Raw genomic sequence first — 16,871 nt, 5'->3', positions numbered from 1 at the left:
TGTTGTCTCCCCTCTCCAGGTAATTCCTGTCCCATTGGACTGTACTTCCGAAGACATTAAAGAGTCCTTTATTACACAGGCACAGGAGCAACAGATTGATCTATTAGAAATCCCAGAGCACTCGGATATCACGCAAGTATGAGACAAGGTTTCACTTCCACTTTACTTCACCTCTGTCCTGTTGGGGCTTCTGTTTCCCCATGAGATCACTTTGTGGGGTAAGATTAAGCTGTTGGAGGCAGACCATGGTAGACTTGATTTGGAGCCCCCATGCCAGATGTGTTCTGCCCAGGTAAAGTTCCTGCAAACAATGTAAGATGCATTGTTTATCTGAAAATTAAGTGGTTTGTCTGCCTACAGCATTTGTTGACTACCCTTGGAGGGCCTAAAGCATAGGTCTTCTTTCCATTTGACAGACATCTGTGCTTCTAGGTTCTCTTAGCACTTCTATCACAATGCAGAATGCTAAGATGTCCTCTGGTTTCCTCAGCATGGCTTTTCCTAGAGGCAAAACTCAAAATACAGCTAAGACAAAAGGGTGAGGCACAAACATGACTCAAAGGGCAGGGATTTAAGAAATAGCCCTTGTCATGTTACTTCAGCTCTGTGTAAGGCTTGCTGAACTTACTCCTCCTGAGATCAACAACCCCTTTTCCAGTGTCACTAAATATCAGGTAGTTTTAATTTCCACCAGATAGGAATTTTAAAGAAATCCTCCTGTTACAGTGAGAGAAGTGAGTCAGCAGGGACTTGGGCTTCTTCTGTGTGTACCAAGTGGTCACAGGGAGTCTGTATCTGCAGCAGGAGCCTGAAACAGCATGCACTGTGCATGCTGGTTGCTTTCTTAGTCATTGCAATTGCTTATAGCCACCCTGGCAAGCTTTGAGGCCAGTTTCTCATCTGAGAAGTGCAGATGTACTCTATTCATGTAATTTTCCTTTCTTTCTCTACAATATGGCATATTAGCATGGGATGGCTTAGCCAGGCAGTTCTGATAATTTGTACCCAAGCTCAGTTATTTAATGTCCCTGTAGTGCCATCTGCAGAATTAAACTGCAACAAGTATTATAGTAGTGTACTGTCCAGTGCCCTGTGTGGCAAGGGTAGACAGTGAACCCAGCAGAAACCAATCATAGAATCATTTAGGTTGGAAAAGATCATCAAGTCCAACCGTTAGCCTAGCACTGCCAAGTCTGCCACCAAACCATGTCCCTGAGCACCACATCTACACATCGTTTGAATACCTCCAGGGATGGGGACTCGACCACTTCCCTGGGTAGCCTGTCCCAGGGTTGCTTCACAACCCTTTCAGTGAAGGAATTCTTCCTGATACCCAACGTGAACCTCCTGTGGCACAACTTGAGGCCATTTCCTCTTATCCTCTCGCTGGTTGCTTGGGAGAAGAGATGGACCCCCACCCCACTGCGGCCTCCTTTGGGGTAGTTGTAGAAAGCAACGAGGTCTCCCCTGAGCCTCCTTTTCTCCAGGCTATGAAACCCTAGTTCCCTCTGCCTCTCTTCATAAGACTTTTCAATCCACCACTTCCTTATATTTGGAAGTTAACTTTTTGAGATCTCCACTGACGCGGTTTGGAATGCGTGCTGCAGTCTGGGTTTGCTTGTTTTGTTGGGCTCCCATCTAAAAGTAATGGAGCCGGAGACTCTTGCGAGGCAACGCCTGCTCTTTAGAGTAGCTACCAGACGTGCATAGGCTCTGCATGCGTTTTCAAACCAAAAGGCTTGAACTTTGGGGTCTGTATGGTCTCGGAGAAGTGCTGGGGGAAACACGAGTTCCCTTGGCACCTAGGGAAGCAAGTGGTGAGGAATCGGCAGGGAAACCCATCCCAGGAGGGCATCTGCTTTGGCGATCGGAGCGCAGGCCTCAGCCTCCTGCTTCCCCTCCCCGCAGGTAGCGCGGCCGGGCACGCCGTACTTCTACGTGGAGCTGGACACGGGCGAGAAGCTCTTCCACCGCATCCGCCGCAGCTTCCCGCTGCAGTTCGGCAGGTGGGCGCCTCCCTCTCCCTCTCCCCCCGCTCCCCCGGCCCCTCCGCCGGCCGCTGCCCGGCGCTGAGGCGGCCCCGTTGTGTTCGCAGGGCGGTGCTGGCCAGCCCGGCCCTGCTGGCGCTGCCGGAGCGCGCCGACTGGCGGCGCTGCGCCGCGGGGCGGCCCGAGGAGGCGGCGCAGGCCTGCGCCTTCCGCCGCGACTTCCAGCCCTTCGACTTGGCCCCGCCGGAGTGACGCCGGGGCGCCGGGCGGGCGGAGGGGCGGGCGGGCGGGCGGCTGGCGGCGCTGACGCGGCAATAAAGGCGGAGCTGCCCGGGCGCGGAGTCGGCTGCGGCGCCATGGAGCGGGGCGCGGAGCGGGGCCCCCCGAGCAGCGGCCCGGCGCCGCGCGGGCAGCCGGCGGCGAGCTGCGGGCTTTGGGAGATGCGCGACCGCCTGGGCACCGGCGGCTTCGGCAACGTGTGCCTCTACCAGCACCAGGTGGGGCCGGGCGGCGGCGGGCGGGGGGCCGGGAGCCGGGGCCGGGAGGGGGCCCGCTGACGGCGCTGCGTCCCGCAGGACACGGGAGCCAAGGTGGCCGTCAAGTCGTGCCGGCTGGAGCTGAGCGTGAAGAACAAGGACCGCTGGTGTCACGAGATCGACATCATGAAGAAGTGAGTGCGGGGCACGGCCCTCGAGTCGCCTCAGCTGCGATTCCCTGCCCTTGGGGGTTTTCCCCGTGGATGCGGCGCTGGGTGCCGGGGCCTCACCCGCCTGACCCCATGCTGGGGATGCAGGGGGCGCTGGGCCCTGCCAGCAGCCCTTGTCCCCCCCAGCCCTCGTCGTGCCGCGCCTTGCTGGCCTGGTGGCAAAGGAAGCCGCTCCCAGGCAGCGCTTGGCAGCCCAGTCTGAGCTGGGACGGGGGGGTTGCTGCTCTCGCTCACGTTTTCACACAAACCTGTTAATTTGCTGAGCACGGACGCTCAGACACACGTCTGCAGCTGCTTTTGTGTTGGCTTCTAGGGGGGTTGGGATGCCTACGGAGGAGGAATTTGTCTTCAGGTTCTCCCGGATATGTTTGTCATAGAATCACAGAGTGATTTTGGTTGGAAGGGACCTTAAAGATCATCTAATTCCGTCATTGTTCCTAGCAGTAGTGAATTAGAGGTAGTTGGGGGCCCCTGCTAGAATTCAGTTGCAGAAAGGAATCCTTTGTAGTGTACATGTGTTTTACCCACCTGCTTCCACCTCTCCCGTACAGTTAGACAATATTCTCAAGAAACCCCTGGGCCAGAAAGAGGCTGTACCCATATGCAGAAATAGAGACACATACAAAATGACTTTGCAGGGAATGTGCAGGAATCCAGAAACCTGGATCTTCAGCATCAAAGTCCTATATCTTGGCTTTGAGATGTTTCTGTATTCATAGAATCACAGAATCATTGAGTGGCTTGGGTTGGAAGGGGCCTTAAAGATCATCTAATTCTAACCCCCCTGCAGTGGTAAGGGATGATACAAAGTAGAAATTTTATGCAATTGGATACCAACTGGTAGGTAGCACTTCTTAGCAAGGATTTGTTTGGGGAACAGAAATTATACCTGAAACAAAAAACCTGGTTAGCTGGCAATTTTTATTCCCGTTCTTCCAAAAGAGGAGTTGGAGTTTTCATCAAGATCTCCATGTGCCTAGGTTGAACCATCCAAATGTAGTAAAAGCCTGTGAAGTTCCTGAGGAGATGAACTTTCTTGTTAATGGTGTTCCTCGTCTGTCAATGGAGTATTGTTCAGGGGGTGACCTCCGTAAGGTAATGTCTGCTTTGCTTTGCACTGTGTAGCAAAATGAGTGCGATTAATGCTATGTCCATAGCCGTGGTCATCTGTGAAACCCTGCACGTTCTGTGGCACTTCTCTTTTTAGTACAAGTGCAGGGAAGTAAATGTACAGTGATCATGAGTGGGGAAATAAGGTTTGCACTACTGAAGCCAGATGACAGACAGCAATCCGTATTACGTTATCTTGAAGCAGTGTATCCTCTCACAGAACTGCTTCAGCATTAGTGCAGCTTCCTGCAGCCTGGATCCTAGCACCCAGTGTGTCTGGCTTTGTTGCTCTGTGTCTGTATCTGTTTAAAATTAATTTGTGTCTCTCTGGTGTTGCATTGCTCACAGCTTAAGGAAGAATTCTTTCGTACTGGGTTGGGGCCACTAGGATTTCAGAGGCTTTAGCAGGTTCTTTCTTGCTGAGCTGGGAACTGCCCCCTCTGCAAAGCAGCAGCACTCAAGAGGAAGGCAGCAGCTGCATGGCCAGAGAGGAGCTTGTGCTCCATTTCCATTGTAGAAAGTTAAGTTCAGGAAGCAGCCGTTTGTTTACGGATGAAGAAGTAAATTTCTGTTGCTTAACATCTGCTTAGGAGTTGGCTTATATAAGCGATCGGGAAACTTTTTTTTCTGTTAAACTGTTTCTGGAACTACTACTACTACTAAACTGTTTTCTGGAACTACATAGCAGACGAACTAGGAAATGTGAGTAGATGTTGAATGCAGTAACTGCGTATCTGTGACAGCAGTTAATGTGTAACTTACTTAGCCTCATTGTGTTTTTTAGTGCTGTTTGAAACAATTGGGACATTAAGAGGCTGAAAGGTTGGCAGTTAAAGGAAGTGGGTGTGCATGAAAATAGCATATTGCAAAGAAAATTCCAAAGAACTGTGACAGTTGGGTGTTGTATTTATGGAGAAGTTTTGGGGACACTTAAAGGTAAATTGGAGTCCAAGAAATTTGGGGTTATATTAGCTCTACCTTCAGTGCAGTATTTAATTTCTAATGCATAGATAGTGGTACAATTTAAGAAGTAACATGCTTTATTTCACTTGATCATATGTAATGCTTTGTTCCTTAAAAAAAATAACCATGGTTTCTTAGTTCTGATCCTACTCATCTTTGAGTCTTTCTCTTCCAGTTGCTTGGCATTGTGTTTTGCACTGCTGTTAATTTCTCATTACACATCCATAATCTTCCATAAAGACAGCTTCTGTATATGGGCTATGCACATATTTTTGGTTTGTGCTTTTTTAGGGTAGTACTGTCAGCTCTGAGCCTGATTTCTGACTTTGCCCCATCCTCCTTTGTTGCTCAGTAGAGCAACACCCAGAGTTCAGGGAGCAGGATGGTGAAGTTTGGTTTCTCTTCCTGTAGAAGTCTGACTGCTGCTTGTGCCTGAGATGTCGGAGGCAGGCAGAAGTACAAGGGTACAGCAGGTGGCTGCAGAGCAGAGGGTACCTCAGTCATTTATAAAAGTCCTCAGTGAAAAAAAACAGATCACATGCCGGTTGATTCAAGGGCGTATGCACTGTCTGAGACAGTAATTTAGGAGGGGGTGGCCTGCAGTGCTTCTGCCACACCTTTTTCTAGAGGAAAAATACTCAGGGCAAGGGAGAGGAGAGATGAAGGAGGGCTTTAGAGTGGGTGCAGAGCCGAGACTCCAAATCGTGGTCCATGATCTGCTTTTTACTTCAGGGTTAACTATGTGGTTGATCTCAGAGTCAGCATGCCTGAGTGCTGAACAGCTTCTTGCCATTTTGGGAGAGCAGTCAGGAGAGAGACCGTGCTCCAAAACAGGGCTTGGTTAAGTTGCATGCAGCCCTGCCTGAGTCTCTTGCCTTCCGATGGCTTTTATGCTTCTGTGCTATTATTCTAGCAGTCCAACTCTTTTCAACCCTGACTCAGTGCAGTGAATTTTTGTTTGGTCCAACTTGTTTTCTTTCCTCCCGTCCCCTCTTTTATTTCACTCTGTTCAACTAGAGTTACGTTTGAGCTATGCTGTTTGCTGTGTCATGTTGGCAGGGAATGTAAGATGACATTCTAGACTATTAACTGTTGCATTATGAGTGTAAACATCTTTTTCTTTACTGTAGCTGCTAAACAAACCAGAAAACTGCTGTGGACTTAAGGAAAGTCAAATACTGTCTCTGCTTAGCGACATTGGTACGTAGCCTACTGCCTTTCTTGTTTGTTTGTTTTTATGTCTTTATTATGTGTAATGGCATTTTGCTTTTTCAGCTGACCCTGAGAAGGGTACTAACAAGATCAGGGTGCAAAACCAAATTGGGCTTTTGTTCCAGAGGAAGGACCTTGTTTCTGTCCCTCCTGATCACAGAGATGAGAAACATGCACTAATGATGTGTCTGTGGAAAGGGACTGGAAAAGATGTGTACTGATCAGTTGTGGGTAACCGTAGCATTAAGGTGGCAGTTTTACTGTTCTGAACGCTCAGTTCCTGGCTCTGCGGATGCCAAGCTCCATGTCAGCTGAAGCAACTTGTACATGCCTAAAAGCAAGAAGCAATCTGAGAAGCGCCAAAGTTGCAGTGTGGCTTGTCTGTGTGGGGTTCGCTTAGTAACAAGGAACTTGTGTTTGGTGGAAAAAAAAAAAAACAACATTTCAAGTGGTGGGTATGACACCACTTGAAAAATCACAGGAAACTGTCCAACTCAGAAGTGTTGGAGGTGCGGATCAGGTGTGTGAACTCAAAGGCCTCTCCACATTCACAGCCCGTTTAGCAGCATGCTTCTCTCCTTCCAGTGCTCAGAGGACTTGCAGCTGAATTTCCCAAATCAGATGCAACTCTCATCTTCCTTCATCCCTATTCCTTTTCCACATGCAGACAGAGTTTTGCTGCCTTTGTATTAAATTCATGCTATAGCTGCTTTTCTGTCTCTGCAGTGGCTCCCAAGGCATTTGAAAATGCCATGGAAAAGAAATGCACAAGTGAAAAGCTGTTAAGTGTGTAAATGAGTGATAAATCAGTGAGGGCTGGGGGCTTGGCTCTGATGGGATAAAGTGTTGAACTGTGGATAAGGCACATGGGTTGAATTTTTCCCTTATAATAATCCCATAATGAATTTACAGGCATGGCTGGTTAGTACTAGGCTTCTGGATTAACACAATTAGCAGTCTGAATACCTTTTGCATAGCAAAATTTAAAGTACCCTGTGATGGAGATAGGAAGATACACTACCTGTCTTGGGCCTTTCACAGGATCTTTTTCGTTTATTTGTTTCCACTTGGACATCTCCAAGACTGAAAAGTCATGACTTAGAAAAAATAAATTGGATTTTGAAAGTCTTTTTTTGTCTATGGATTTGTCGTGTGGCAGATACTTAGTAGAAAACCTTTTATTTAGCAGCCTGCATTGTTCTTTGGACAGACCTGATTTTTCCCCTTCTGTGTGGCAGGATTTGTGCTGTGTTTCTTTTTTTGCTAGTGGCTTTACAGTCACCTCAAGGCAACTTGCCACAAGGCAAAATCCTGTCCTTTGCCTTTTCTTGGGTGTGTGCTCCTGTTCCCTCCAGCCTCACCCACAACCATGTGAGGAGTAGGCTCTGGAAACCAGCCTGGCTAAAACCTGATTTATTTTTTTCTTGTGCATTTTCCAGCTGGATCAGCTCCGGGATCAAGCTGATCACACAGCCTGATAAACGCTTGTGCTGCCATGGAAGTTGTGTCTGGGAAAGGAGAGTTCAGGAACCTGTGTTCATTCTGGGGACAGACCCCATGTAGATCAGCTTAAAGCAACCGTGGAATTACGTTTTTAAGGGTGGGAGTGACAAAAGCAATGCTGCTTTGAGCACACCGGTTCCCCAGCAGGAGAGGGGATTCCCTAAGCCAGTGAGTTCAGTGCTGCTGTTACTGATGGGGCTGCTGCTCCATGCAGTGCTAAGCAGAGGCTACCCAGACATGAGTCCTTAGCTCCAGCTGTGCTTCTGTCTTACCACAGCTGGACAATCCCCTCCCTGAAGCAATGATGTGCACTGCACTGCTTCAAGGAGCAGTGCAAGTTTATGAGGCACTTTGTAAGCCACTGTTTGGCAGTACTTCTAGGTCAAAAGAAAGCTGGACTTGTTTCATTTACATAATGAATGTCAGTGCTTTCTTACAACAATATTTTGCATAACGTCCGTAAAGTATAAATAGGCCTTCTCATTATCTTGTCTTAATTTATCAATGTCTTAGAACAGAGGAGATGTAGAGAGGTTTCAGGCAGTCTGCACGTTTTAGAGACCTTTCTCTTGTCTGCATGTCGTGGTTCATTTTGTAACTGTACAATTTGAGAAGAATTCATCTCCCTTCTCTCACCTTTAAGGCAAGGGATTTGACCTGTGGTTATACCACAAGATCTAAACCCCACAATGGGCTCCATTTTTGCAGAGCAGAGGAACAGGGCTTGTTTAGTCTTGTATCCATACACTAAAAGCTAATAAATCTAAGTCAAGTTCTTAGTGATGCTTTTAAATGAAAATACGCTACTGTCAACCCTAAAATCAGAGACATTAGATTTTTATTAACAATGTCTTTAATCAGTGTGTTTTTTTTCTCTTAAATCACACGTGTCTTTCAGGGTCTGGTATCCAGTATTTGCATGAAAACAAAATTATACACAGAGATTTAAAGCCTGAAAACATTGTTCTACAGGATGAAGGTGGGAAGGTAGGTCAGGTGGCCTCTGTCGGCAGTGTTCCAGCTGTCATTTCTAGAAATTGTCAGCAGCTTTGTTTTGCCTGAGAGAAATAAAAGAGAGCGGGTAGTTTCTGGCATTGAACTGGGCTGAAAACTCAACTCTGAATTTGTGAAAAGTTCACATCTTCTTGGAGAATCAAATCCTATTTTGCTTATTCTGAAAACCATGTCAAACAACTTTTGCTTCCATTCAAGAACCTTTCATGCAACAGAATATGAATGATATGAGATAGTAGCCTTTGATAATGGTACATTTGTGGGGTTGACAGTTGCATGTACAATCAAACTAGTTCAAATAGACAACCTAGGGGATTTTTTAATAAAAGGGGTTTTCTTTATTGTTACTGTTTTAATAAATAACTTCAAATGCCAAGACAGAAAGCTAGATACAGCCAAGTTATAACTGGCCAAGCTCTATAAATAGAGTCTAAGCTGAGTTAGGTGAATGAGGCCAGCTTACATGGTGAAACAGCAGGCTTTAACACTGTGTCACGTTTCAGAGTTTCACCATGGACCTTTTCTGGAATTTCTGTTCTCTTTCCCCCTTCTTAGATGCATGCTTTGGATGTCACTGAACAGGTTTGGTTTTGTTTGATTGTTTTGTTTGGTGTTTGATGAACTATTTAAACTGCTTTCAGATTGTTCACAAAATAATAGACCTGGGTTATGCGAAGGACCTGGACCAAGGAAGTTTATGCACTTCATTTGTTGGAACATTACAGTATTTGGTAAGATGGGGGAGTGGGTGGGTGATGTATACAAATGGAAGCATGTGTCAGAACCTGCACAGGTCCCTTGTCAGCCTCCAGCTGGCACTGGGGCTGGCACCAGCTCTAGGTCAGGGCAGCTGTGGCCTGAAAACACTGCTTTCAAAATGTCTCTTTATGCTGTTTTCTAGGCTCCTGAACTCTTTGAGAATAAATCCTACTCTGTTACTGTTGATTACTGGAGCTTTGGAACGATGGTGTTTGAGTGCATTGCAGGATTTCGACCTTTCTTACATAATCTACAGCCATTCACCTGGTAAGACATTCTCAAGAGGACCCAACGTCTGTTGTATGTAGTGAGGGGACTGTGTGAACCGGAATGACAGATTTATTGCCGGTTGCATGGTGAGGCTGTTGCTCTGTTCAGCTTTGCAGAAGCAGGTGTTTCTTCCATGGCATCAATGATGATTCAATTGGCCATTTATATATACTGCCATAGGTGCTGCTTACCTCCTGTGATAGCCTCTGGGTATAGCAGTTCCTTCAAAAGGGAAATTTGAATCAAAAAAATTAAATTATAAGCCAGTCATTTAAATGATGGTGCACTGAGGCAGCAGCAGTGTCAGAAAAATTTCAGGTATGGGGAGGAGTCATACAGTCCTATGTTCACCTAGGCTGTGAGGTTACTTAGGTTTTAGCAATAAATAACACACACCAGACAGTGTGTTCTGTAGTAAACACATAGGAAGTGCTTTTAAATAACTTTACAAAAATGAGGACTAAAAGACTTTAACCTGCATGTGGAAGTTTCTTCTTGCTCTTTGATAGCTACAACAAGGGGCAGAGATGCTTATTTATGTATTTCCACTTCTTACCTTGCAATATCAGTACTGTATGTAAGCCAGGTATTTAAAAGGGTGATTCTGCAACAGAACAAACATTATTTTATTATTTTAGTAATTCAGTATTTGTCCCACTTTTTCCAACATATGGAAAACTTGCCCTGGGGTCAGTGATTGGTTACCTCTTGATCCTTTTGTTTAATGCTCTCCAGATGTCCTTGCAAGCAGATGTGAAAATGCTTCCAGAGGCAGAGATAATTGCAAGGGTTCATTTCTTCCTCTTGGAGGTAGTTGTTCTAGGTGGATTGTTTGGAAATGTCTTCTTTGCCCTGAAAGAACAGTTTATTTTCTAAAGTTACTATAATTTGGCACTTCGGGCTGATGCCAAATTTAACTTGTCCCTTTACAAAAGTAAAACTGTTAGTATATCCACAAATTATTTTCTAGGCATGAAAAAATCAAGAAGAAGGATCCAAAGCACATATTTGCTTTCGAAGAGATGAATGGGGAAGTTCGCTTTAGTACTCATTTGCCACAGCCTCACAGTGTCTGTAGGTAAGCGTGACGATGTGGTTACAAGTGATAATTTTTGGCTCGCCTTTTAAACAGAAGGGTCCTTCTTTCTTCTAAACACTGTTTGAGCCCTCAGGCAAGCTACCATTTGCAGTTAAGTAATAGGGTATGGGAAACATAAGCCGCATTTTTAATAAGGGAAAGAAGGAAGACTAGGGGAACTACAGGCCAGTCAGTCTTATCTCTGTGCCCAGCAGTATCATGGAGAAGATCCTCCTGGAAACTCTGCTAAGGCACATGGAAAATGAGGAGGTGGTTGGCGAAAGCCTACATGACTTCACTAACTGCAGATTGTGCCTAACAAATCTGGTGGCCTGCTATGATGGGGTGTCCTGGTTTCACCTAGGATAGAGTTAACTTTCCTCCTAGTAGCTGGTATGGTGCTGTGTTTGGGATTTAGGATGAGAATAATGTTGATATCACACTGATGCTTTAATTGTTGCAGATCAGTGCTTACACTAAGCCAAGGACTTTTCAAGCGGGCAGGCTGGGGGTGCAGCAGGAGCTGGGAGGGGACAGACCCAGGACAGCTGACCCAAACTGGCCAAAGGGGTATTCCGTACCATCTGACAGCATGCTGAACAATTAATGTGGGAGGGCTGGCCGGGGTGGGGGGACTGGCTGCTTGGGGATAGGCTGGGCATCAATCATCGAATGGTGGTGAGCGAATGGCTGTGTGGTGCTTAGTTGCTGGCCGGGTTAAACCACAACATGGGGTTACAGCATTGGTGAATAGGGGAAGAGCAGCTGACATCGTCTATCTGGACTTATGCAAAGCATTTGACACTGTCCCCCATGATATCCTTGTCTCTAAATTGGAGAGGCATGGATTGGGCGGATAGACTACTCGCTGGGTAAGGAATTGGCTGGATGGTTGCACTCAAAGAGTTGCAGTCAACGGCTCATTGTCGAGGTGGAGACCAGTGACGAGTGGTGTTCCTCAGGTGTTGGTATTGGGAGTGATGCTGTTTGATGTATTTGTCTGTGACATGGACAGTGAGATGAAGTGCACCCTCAGCAAGTTTGCTGATGACACCAGTAGACACACTGGAGGGAAGGGAAGGGATGCCATCCAGAGGGACCTGGGCAGGCTTAAGAAGTGGGCCCTTGTGAACTTCATGAGGTTCAACAAGGCCAAGTGTAAGGTCCTGCACCTGGGCCAGGACAATCCCAAGCCCAAATCCAAGCTGGGCAGGCAGTGGATTGAGAGCAGCTCTAAGGAGAAGGACCTGGGAGTGTTGGTTGATGAGAAGCTCAACAAGAGCTAGTAATGTGTGCGTGCAGCCCAGAAAACCAACTGTACCCTGGGCTGCACCAACAGCAGTGTGGGCAGCAGGGCGAGGGAGGGGAATGTCCCCCTCTGCTCTGCTCTCGTCAGACCCCATCTGGAGCCCTGTGTTCAGCTCTGGGGCCCTCACAACAAGAAGGACATGCATGGACCTATTAGAGCGAGTCCAGAGGGGGCCACAAGGATGGTCAAAGGGCTGGAGCACCTCTGCTACAGAGTCAGGCTGAGGCAGTTTGGATTGTTCAGCCTGAGGAAGGCTCCGGGGAGACCATACAGCAGCCTTCCAGTACCTAAAGGCGGTCCACAGGAAAGCTGGAGAGGGACTCTTTGTCAGGAAGTGTAGTGATAGGACAAGGTGAAATGGCTTTAAACTAAGAGAGCGTAGGTTTAGATTAGACGTTAGGAAGAAATTCTTCCCTGTGAGGGTGGTGGGACACTGGCACAGACTGCCCAGAGAAGCTGTGGATGGCCCACCCCAGCAGTGCCCAAGGCCAGGTTGGATGGGGCTCTGGGAAGCCTGGGCTGGTGGGAGGTGTCCCTGTGCATGGCAGGACTTGGAAATGGATGGGCTTTAAGTTCCCTTCCAACCCACACCATTCTGTGATTCTGTGAATAGCCTATAGCCACAGTGGCTCTTTTTTTGATACTTTGGGCTGTTCACTGAGAGTGGCGGTATAAATGATACGGTAGCAGTTCACCTTGCAGTGTGAGCTCTGTCACTGCTTTCCGCCCATTATCACACGGCCACTGAGTAATATCTACCTGAAAATTTGATGGTATTAAATCTCATAAACCAGGTCTTAAACACTTCTAATACAACTTAGTCACAGGTACTTGAATTAGCTGCTCGGTGAAAGCAAAGGCTTCTAGTACTTGTGATGGATAAAAACTGCAGCAAGCCCAGCAAAGGACACAAAGATGGTCAGAGCATGCTGAGCGTATTAAAAAAGAGGTCCCTGAAGCTGGGCTTGTTCAGAACGACAAAGAAGGCAAAGGGGGATCTGATTTTTGTCTCCCACTGTCTAGTGGGACATTACAGAGACAATGGATTCAGACTCTTACCAGGGGGCAAAATGAGAGGACAGAAGGCCACAGTGCAAGTTTCAAAAAGGGAAGTGAAATTTGACACAAGAAAAAGTTACCCCGTGCTAGTAATGCATCCATGGGACAGGCCCAGGCAGTGGGAATTCTTCATGTTTATATCCCTGACGCGGCCCTGTGCAGCCTGCTGGATCTGTGGCACTGGCCCTGCTGGGAGCAATGCCCAGACTGAGAGACCTCTGGGAGTGCCTCCAACCCAAATTAAGAAGGAAGAATTAAGGATTCTGACCAAGTCAGAAGTCAGACTCAGGTTATTTGTCGCTTATCTAAAGACACAAGTGCTAAAAGTGCCCAGCAGGTGCAGCACAACTCATTGGCACTGGCAAACTTCTAGGAAAAGTACTGAAATTGAGAATGAAATATAACTAGAGTTATGTAGTGCTTTGAGCTTTTTGCACTGCGTACTATTCTTTGAGATGTTCTCGTAACCTTACTGCTTTTGTAAGACTTTGGTTTCCTAAGTGGGTTTAGCGTGGCAGAATATCTGCCTTCTCTTTCTCATGACTCTTCTGTTTATAAAGTTGTTATTGTTTAGTTTAATTGTAGAACCCATGGAAAACTGGTTGCAACTGATGCTGAACTGGGATCCACAACAGAGGGGTGGAGGTTTTGATCCTGAGACCAGCCGTCCAAAGTGTTTCGTAGTAATGGATCACATACTGAATTTGAAGGTGAGCGTAGTTTTATTGGGTTTACTGGAAGCAGAGGACAGAAACTGCATTCAGTGGAGCAAGGCTATAATCCTGGCATCATCCAACTTGTGGATCATGAGGGATGTTTTTGTTGGTATTGGGAAGTGTATATGCAGCCTGTCCAGTACATATTCGAAGGCAGAATATCACCAGTTATATTAATCTCTCTAGAAGAATGGCCCTATATTCCTGCCTGTCATCTTAGTAAGGACTCAGCAAGCTCAAGTGATGGTTTAATATTTTCTAATGACTTTTGAACACTGTTACTGATACTGTCATTTCCAGGCCCATGTACTACTACGTGTAGTAGAGCAGAGATTATATTCACTTGGCTGTTCCCCTCCAAGTAATTTATTGGAGCTTTGCTGCAGTGAGACTAGCTGAGGCAAGTGTGTGCAGAAGCCAGAGGACAGTTTGGTCTGATCTGGAAGGATTCCAGAGGAATTGGAGACAGAAGCAAGAAATGTTGTGCCAATAATTGGGACTTGAAAAAATATGTATATTGTGGTGGGGTTTGGGTCCTACAGTCTCCACCCAGATACAGTAAAACTAGAGAAAGCAATGATAGGCAGAGGTGTGTAAATGCTTTCTTTACATGGAGGAATTAAAAGATGTGAGACTCCCCTTCTTAGGAGCGATGTTGGCCAACATCAGAGACAACAGGACTGAAGATGGCCTTTTTTCTAGCTTGTCGCTATTCTTTTGATGTAATTAAGCTGCGGCTTGGCTTATGCAAGCTGTTAATTGGTTTGATCATAGTTTTCTCTGACATTAAAAGTTAAAGGCCCAGGCTTTGAATTTTTTGTTATGGGGCTTTTACTTGATTATTGTGGCTATCAAAACTCAAATGATGCTCTTAGCCTAACTTACATTTATTGCTACATACTCCCTCCAATGCCTTTGTGTCCTTTGTCTTTGACAGCCAGTGATTTGTAATTAACTTGTACTCTTTTTACAGATAGTACATATCCTAAATATGACCTCTGCCAAGATTGTTTCATTTCTCTTGCATCCCGAGGAAAGCCTTCATTCCCTTCAGACTCGGATTGAGTATGAAACTGGAATAAGTACTGGTAATCAGGAACTACTCTTGGAAACAGGAATTTGCCTGGACCCCCGGAAGCCTGCTTCCCAATGTGTTATTGATGGCGTAGTAAGAATGATTCTGTTCATTTAATGTCTTTCACATTCTCAGGAAATGTAAAATCTTAGGAAAGATTAATTGCCTTGTTCTCTTCCCACTGGAGAGTTTACTCTATGCAGCATTATTTTCTTTATTGGGTAATGTAAATTAGGTTCCTGTGGTTATACTCTAAATCTTTATTTAAAGTAACTTGCTAGCAAATGGTCCTGTGTTTCTGTAGGATCTATCAAAATGTGTTTTTTTAAGGCATCAGATGAGTTTCTGTCAACAATAATTAGTTCATGTTGTAACCAGGATTTCTCATATTCATGTTCTTTTTCCTCACCAGAGAGGCTGGGATAGCTATATGGTCTATTTGTTTGATAAAAGCAAAACCGTCTATGATGGACCCTTTGCTTCTCGGAGTCTGTCTGACTGTGTAAATTACATTGGTAAGTAATGCTGGAGGACCCCTTGGACCTGAAAGCATTGCTTCTCACTTAATATGGAAGTAGATTTGCCTTACAGATCTCTGTGTATATCTTGAAGGGCAGCCTCTAGTACAAAGAGGACCATTTAAGAACCTGGAGCAGCCTAACAAAGTTTCATCTACAGTGCTGTATTTCCACATTTTGTAGATTTAACAGGTCAAAGCATTTATTGCCTGACCTACTATACCTCTACGAAAGAAAAAACAGTGTCAAAGGACAGGAGACATCTGCAAGGATGCTGCATGTAAAGGAAATGCCTCGTGACACATACCAGTTACTGTTAAATAGATTAATTTTCTTTGGCCTGATTCTACAGGATTTCCCTGTCTCCTTTTACTGCCACTCAGGTTTATTTTGTGTGTTTGTTTGTTTGCTTTCTATATGTTGGACTATTTTATTCTGGTGAATCCCCTTGTATTGCCCTATTCTGCTGTATATCTTGGGGCTAAGGCTTTTTACAACACGCTCATTGATATCCCAGTGTACTGACAGTTCCTCATCTCTATAGGGGAACCCACGTGAATCCTACATCTTTTCCTTAGGTATCTACTTCAGGATTCTGGAGGGAAATGTAAAGAAGATTTGAAGGCAATTTCAGATGAAACACGTGTCAGGACAGTGACCAGTGTCAATTGGTTAAAGAGAGCAACTAAATTTGCTTTGATAGCTTAAGCAAGTGCTTCAGGTAACGGAGTTAGTGGATAAAACCAATCATGGGTTCTGCCTTCTGCCGTGTTTCATGTGGTGTTAGTCCATGACTTGTAGTGCTAAAAACCAACATGCTCAAAGAAATCTTAGCTGTGAGTTTAAACATGAGCTACTGCCTGGCCAGTACTTGGGAACTGTAACATGAAAAGCTTATTTGTTACATGGTGATGCTTAAGCACATATAAGCAGCTCTTACGTGTCTTGATCTCTTAGTTTAGGCACCTAAATCAGGAATTTGGAATAGTGTAAGCACTAGGCTCCTTTTCTAGAGTTGTTCTTTCGTTTATGTACAGTCATGTTTTTCTTGCATTCAGTACAGGATAGTAAAATCCAACTGCCAATTCCTCAGCTGCGCAAGGTATGGGCAGAAGCAGTTCACTACGTGATTGGCCTAAAAGAAGATTATAGCAGGCTTTTCCAGGGCCAGAGAGCTGCCATGTAAGTTGTTATTCCTACTTCAGGAGATACAGTATTATATAAGCATGGAGACTGTTTGAATGGAAATGTACATCTCAGGGGAGTTCTGATTACCAAAAATTTTACAGCCCTCTGCTCTTCTGTACTTTTACATTATAAAGCGTATCTGGGCTTGGAAATAGTTCCACTCCATGAATTTTACTGCATAGTTCCTGATGTTGATAATAATTAAAGAAAGTTGAACCTTGAATATAGTCACAGACTTCCAGAATGGCTGAGTTTGGCAGGGACCTCTGGAGGTTATCTGGTCTAACCTTTGCTCAAGCAGCTTCCCCAGGACCACATCCAGACAACTTGGAAAGATCTCCAAGGAGGGAGAACCCCCAACCTCTCCGGGTGACCTGTGCCAGTGCTCCGTCATCCACGCAGT

The 16,871-nt window shown here is 45.7% G+C and overlaps 1 protein-coding gene across 1 annotated transcript in view; it reads left to right on the top strand.

Annotated features, from left to right (window-relative positions):
- Positions 1 to 16: 16 nt before the first annotated feature.
- CHUK (component of inhibitor of nuclear factor kappa B kinase complex) overlaps positions 17 to 16,871 on the top strand; it is a 31,868-nt gene continuing 15,013 nt past the window's right edge. Inside the window, exons 1-14 of the mRNA XM_080598614.1 lie at positions 17 to 148; positions 1,909 to 2,006; positions 2,096 to 2,485; positions 2,564 to 2,658; positions 3,675 to 3,789; positions 5,898 to 5,967; positions 8,381 to 8,469; positions 9,138 to 9,227; positions 9,398 to 9,522; positions 10,496 to 10,603; positions 13,546 to 13,681; positions 14,661 to 14,855; positions 15,175 to 15,277; positions 16,339 to 16,462. Of these exons, the coding sequence (XP_080454740.1) occupies positions 139 to 148; positions 1,909 to 2,006; positions 2,096 to 2,485; positions 2,564 to 2,658; positions 3,675 to 3,789; positions 5,898 to 5,967; positions 8,381 to 8,469; positions 9,138 to 9,227; positions 9,398 to 9,522; positions 10,496 to 10,603; positions 13,546 to 13,681; positions 14,661 to 14,855; positions 15,175 to 15,277; positions 16,339 to 16,462 (1,748 nt within the window). The 5' untranslated portion in view covers positions 17 to 138. The remainder of the gene's footprint in view (positions 149 to 1,908; positions 2,007 to 2,095; positions 2,486 to 2,563; positions 2,659 to 3,674; positions 3,790 to 5,897; positions 5,968 to 8,380; positions 8,470 to 9,137; positions 9,228 to 9,397; positions 9,523 to 10,495; positions 10,604 to 13,545; positions 13,682 to 14,660; positions 14,856 to 15,174; positions 15,278 to 16,338; positions 16,463 to 16,871) is intronic.

This window comes from Anser brachyrhynchus (assembly GCF_964034855.1).
Source record: "Anser brachyrhynchus genome assembly, chromosome: 6".
NCBI lineage: Eukaryota > Metazoa > Chordata > Aves > Anseriformes > Anatidae > Anser > Anser brachyrhynchus.
Note: the sequence above shows the minus strand (reverse complement) of the source record. Positions and strands in the feature narration are given on the sequence as shown.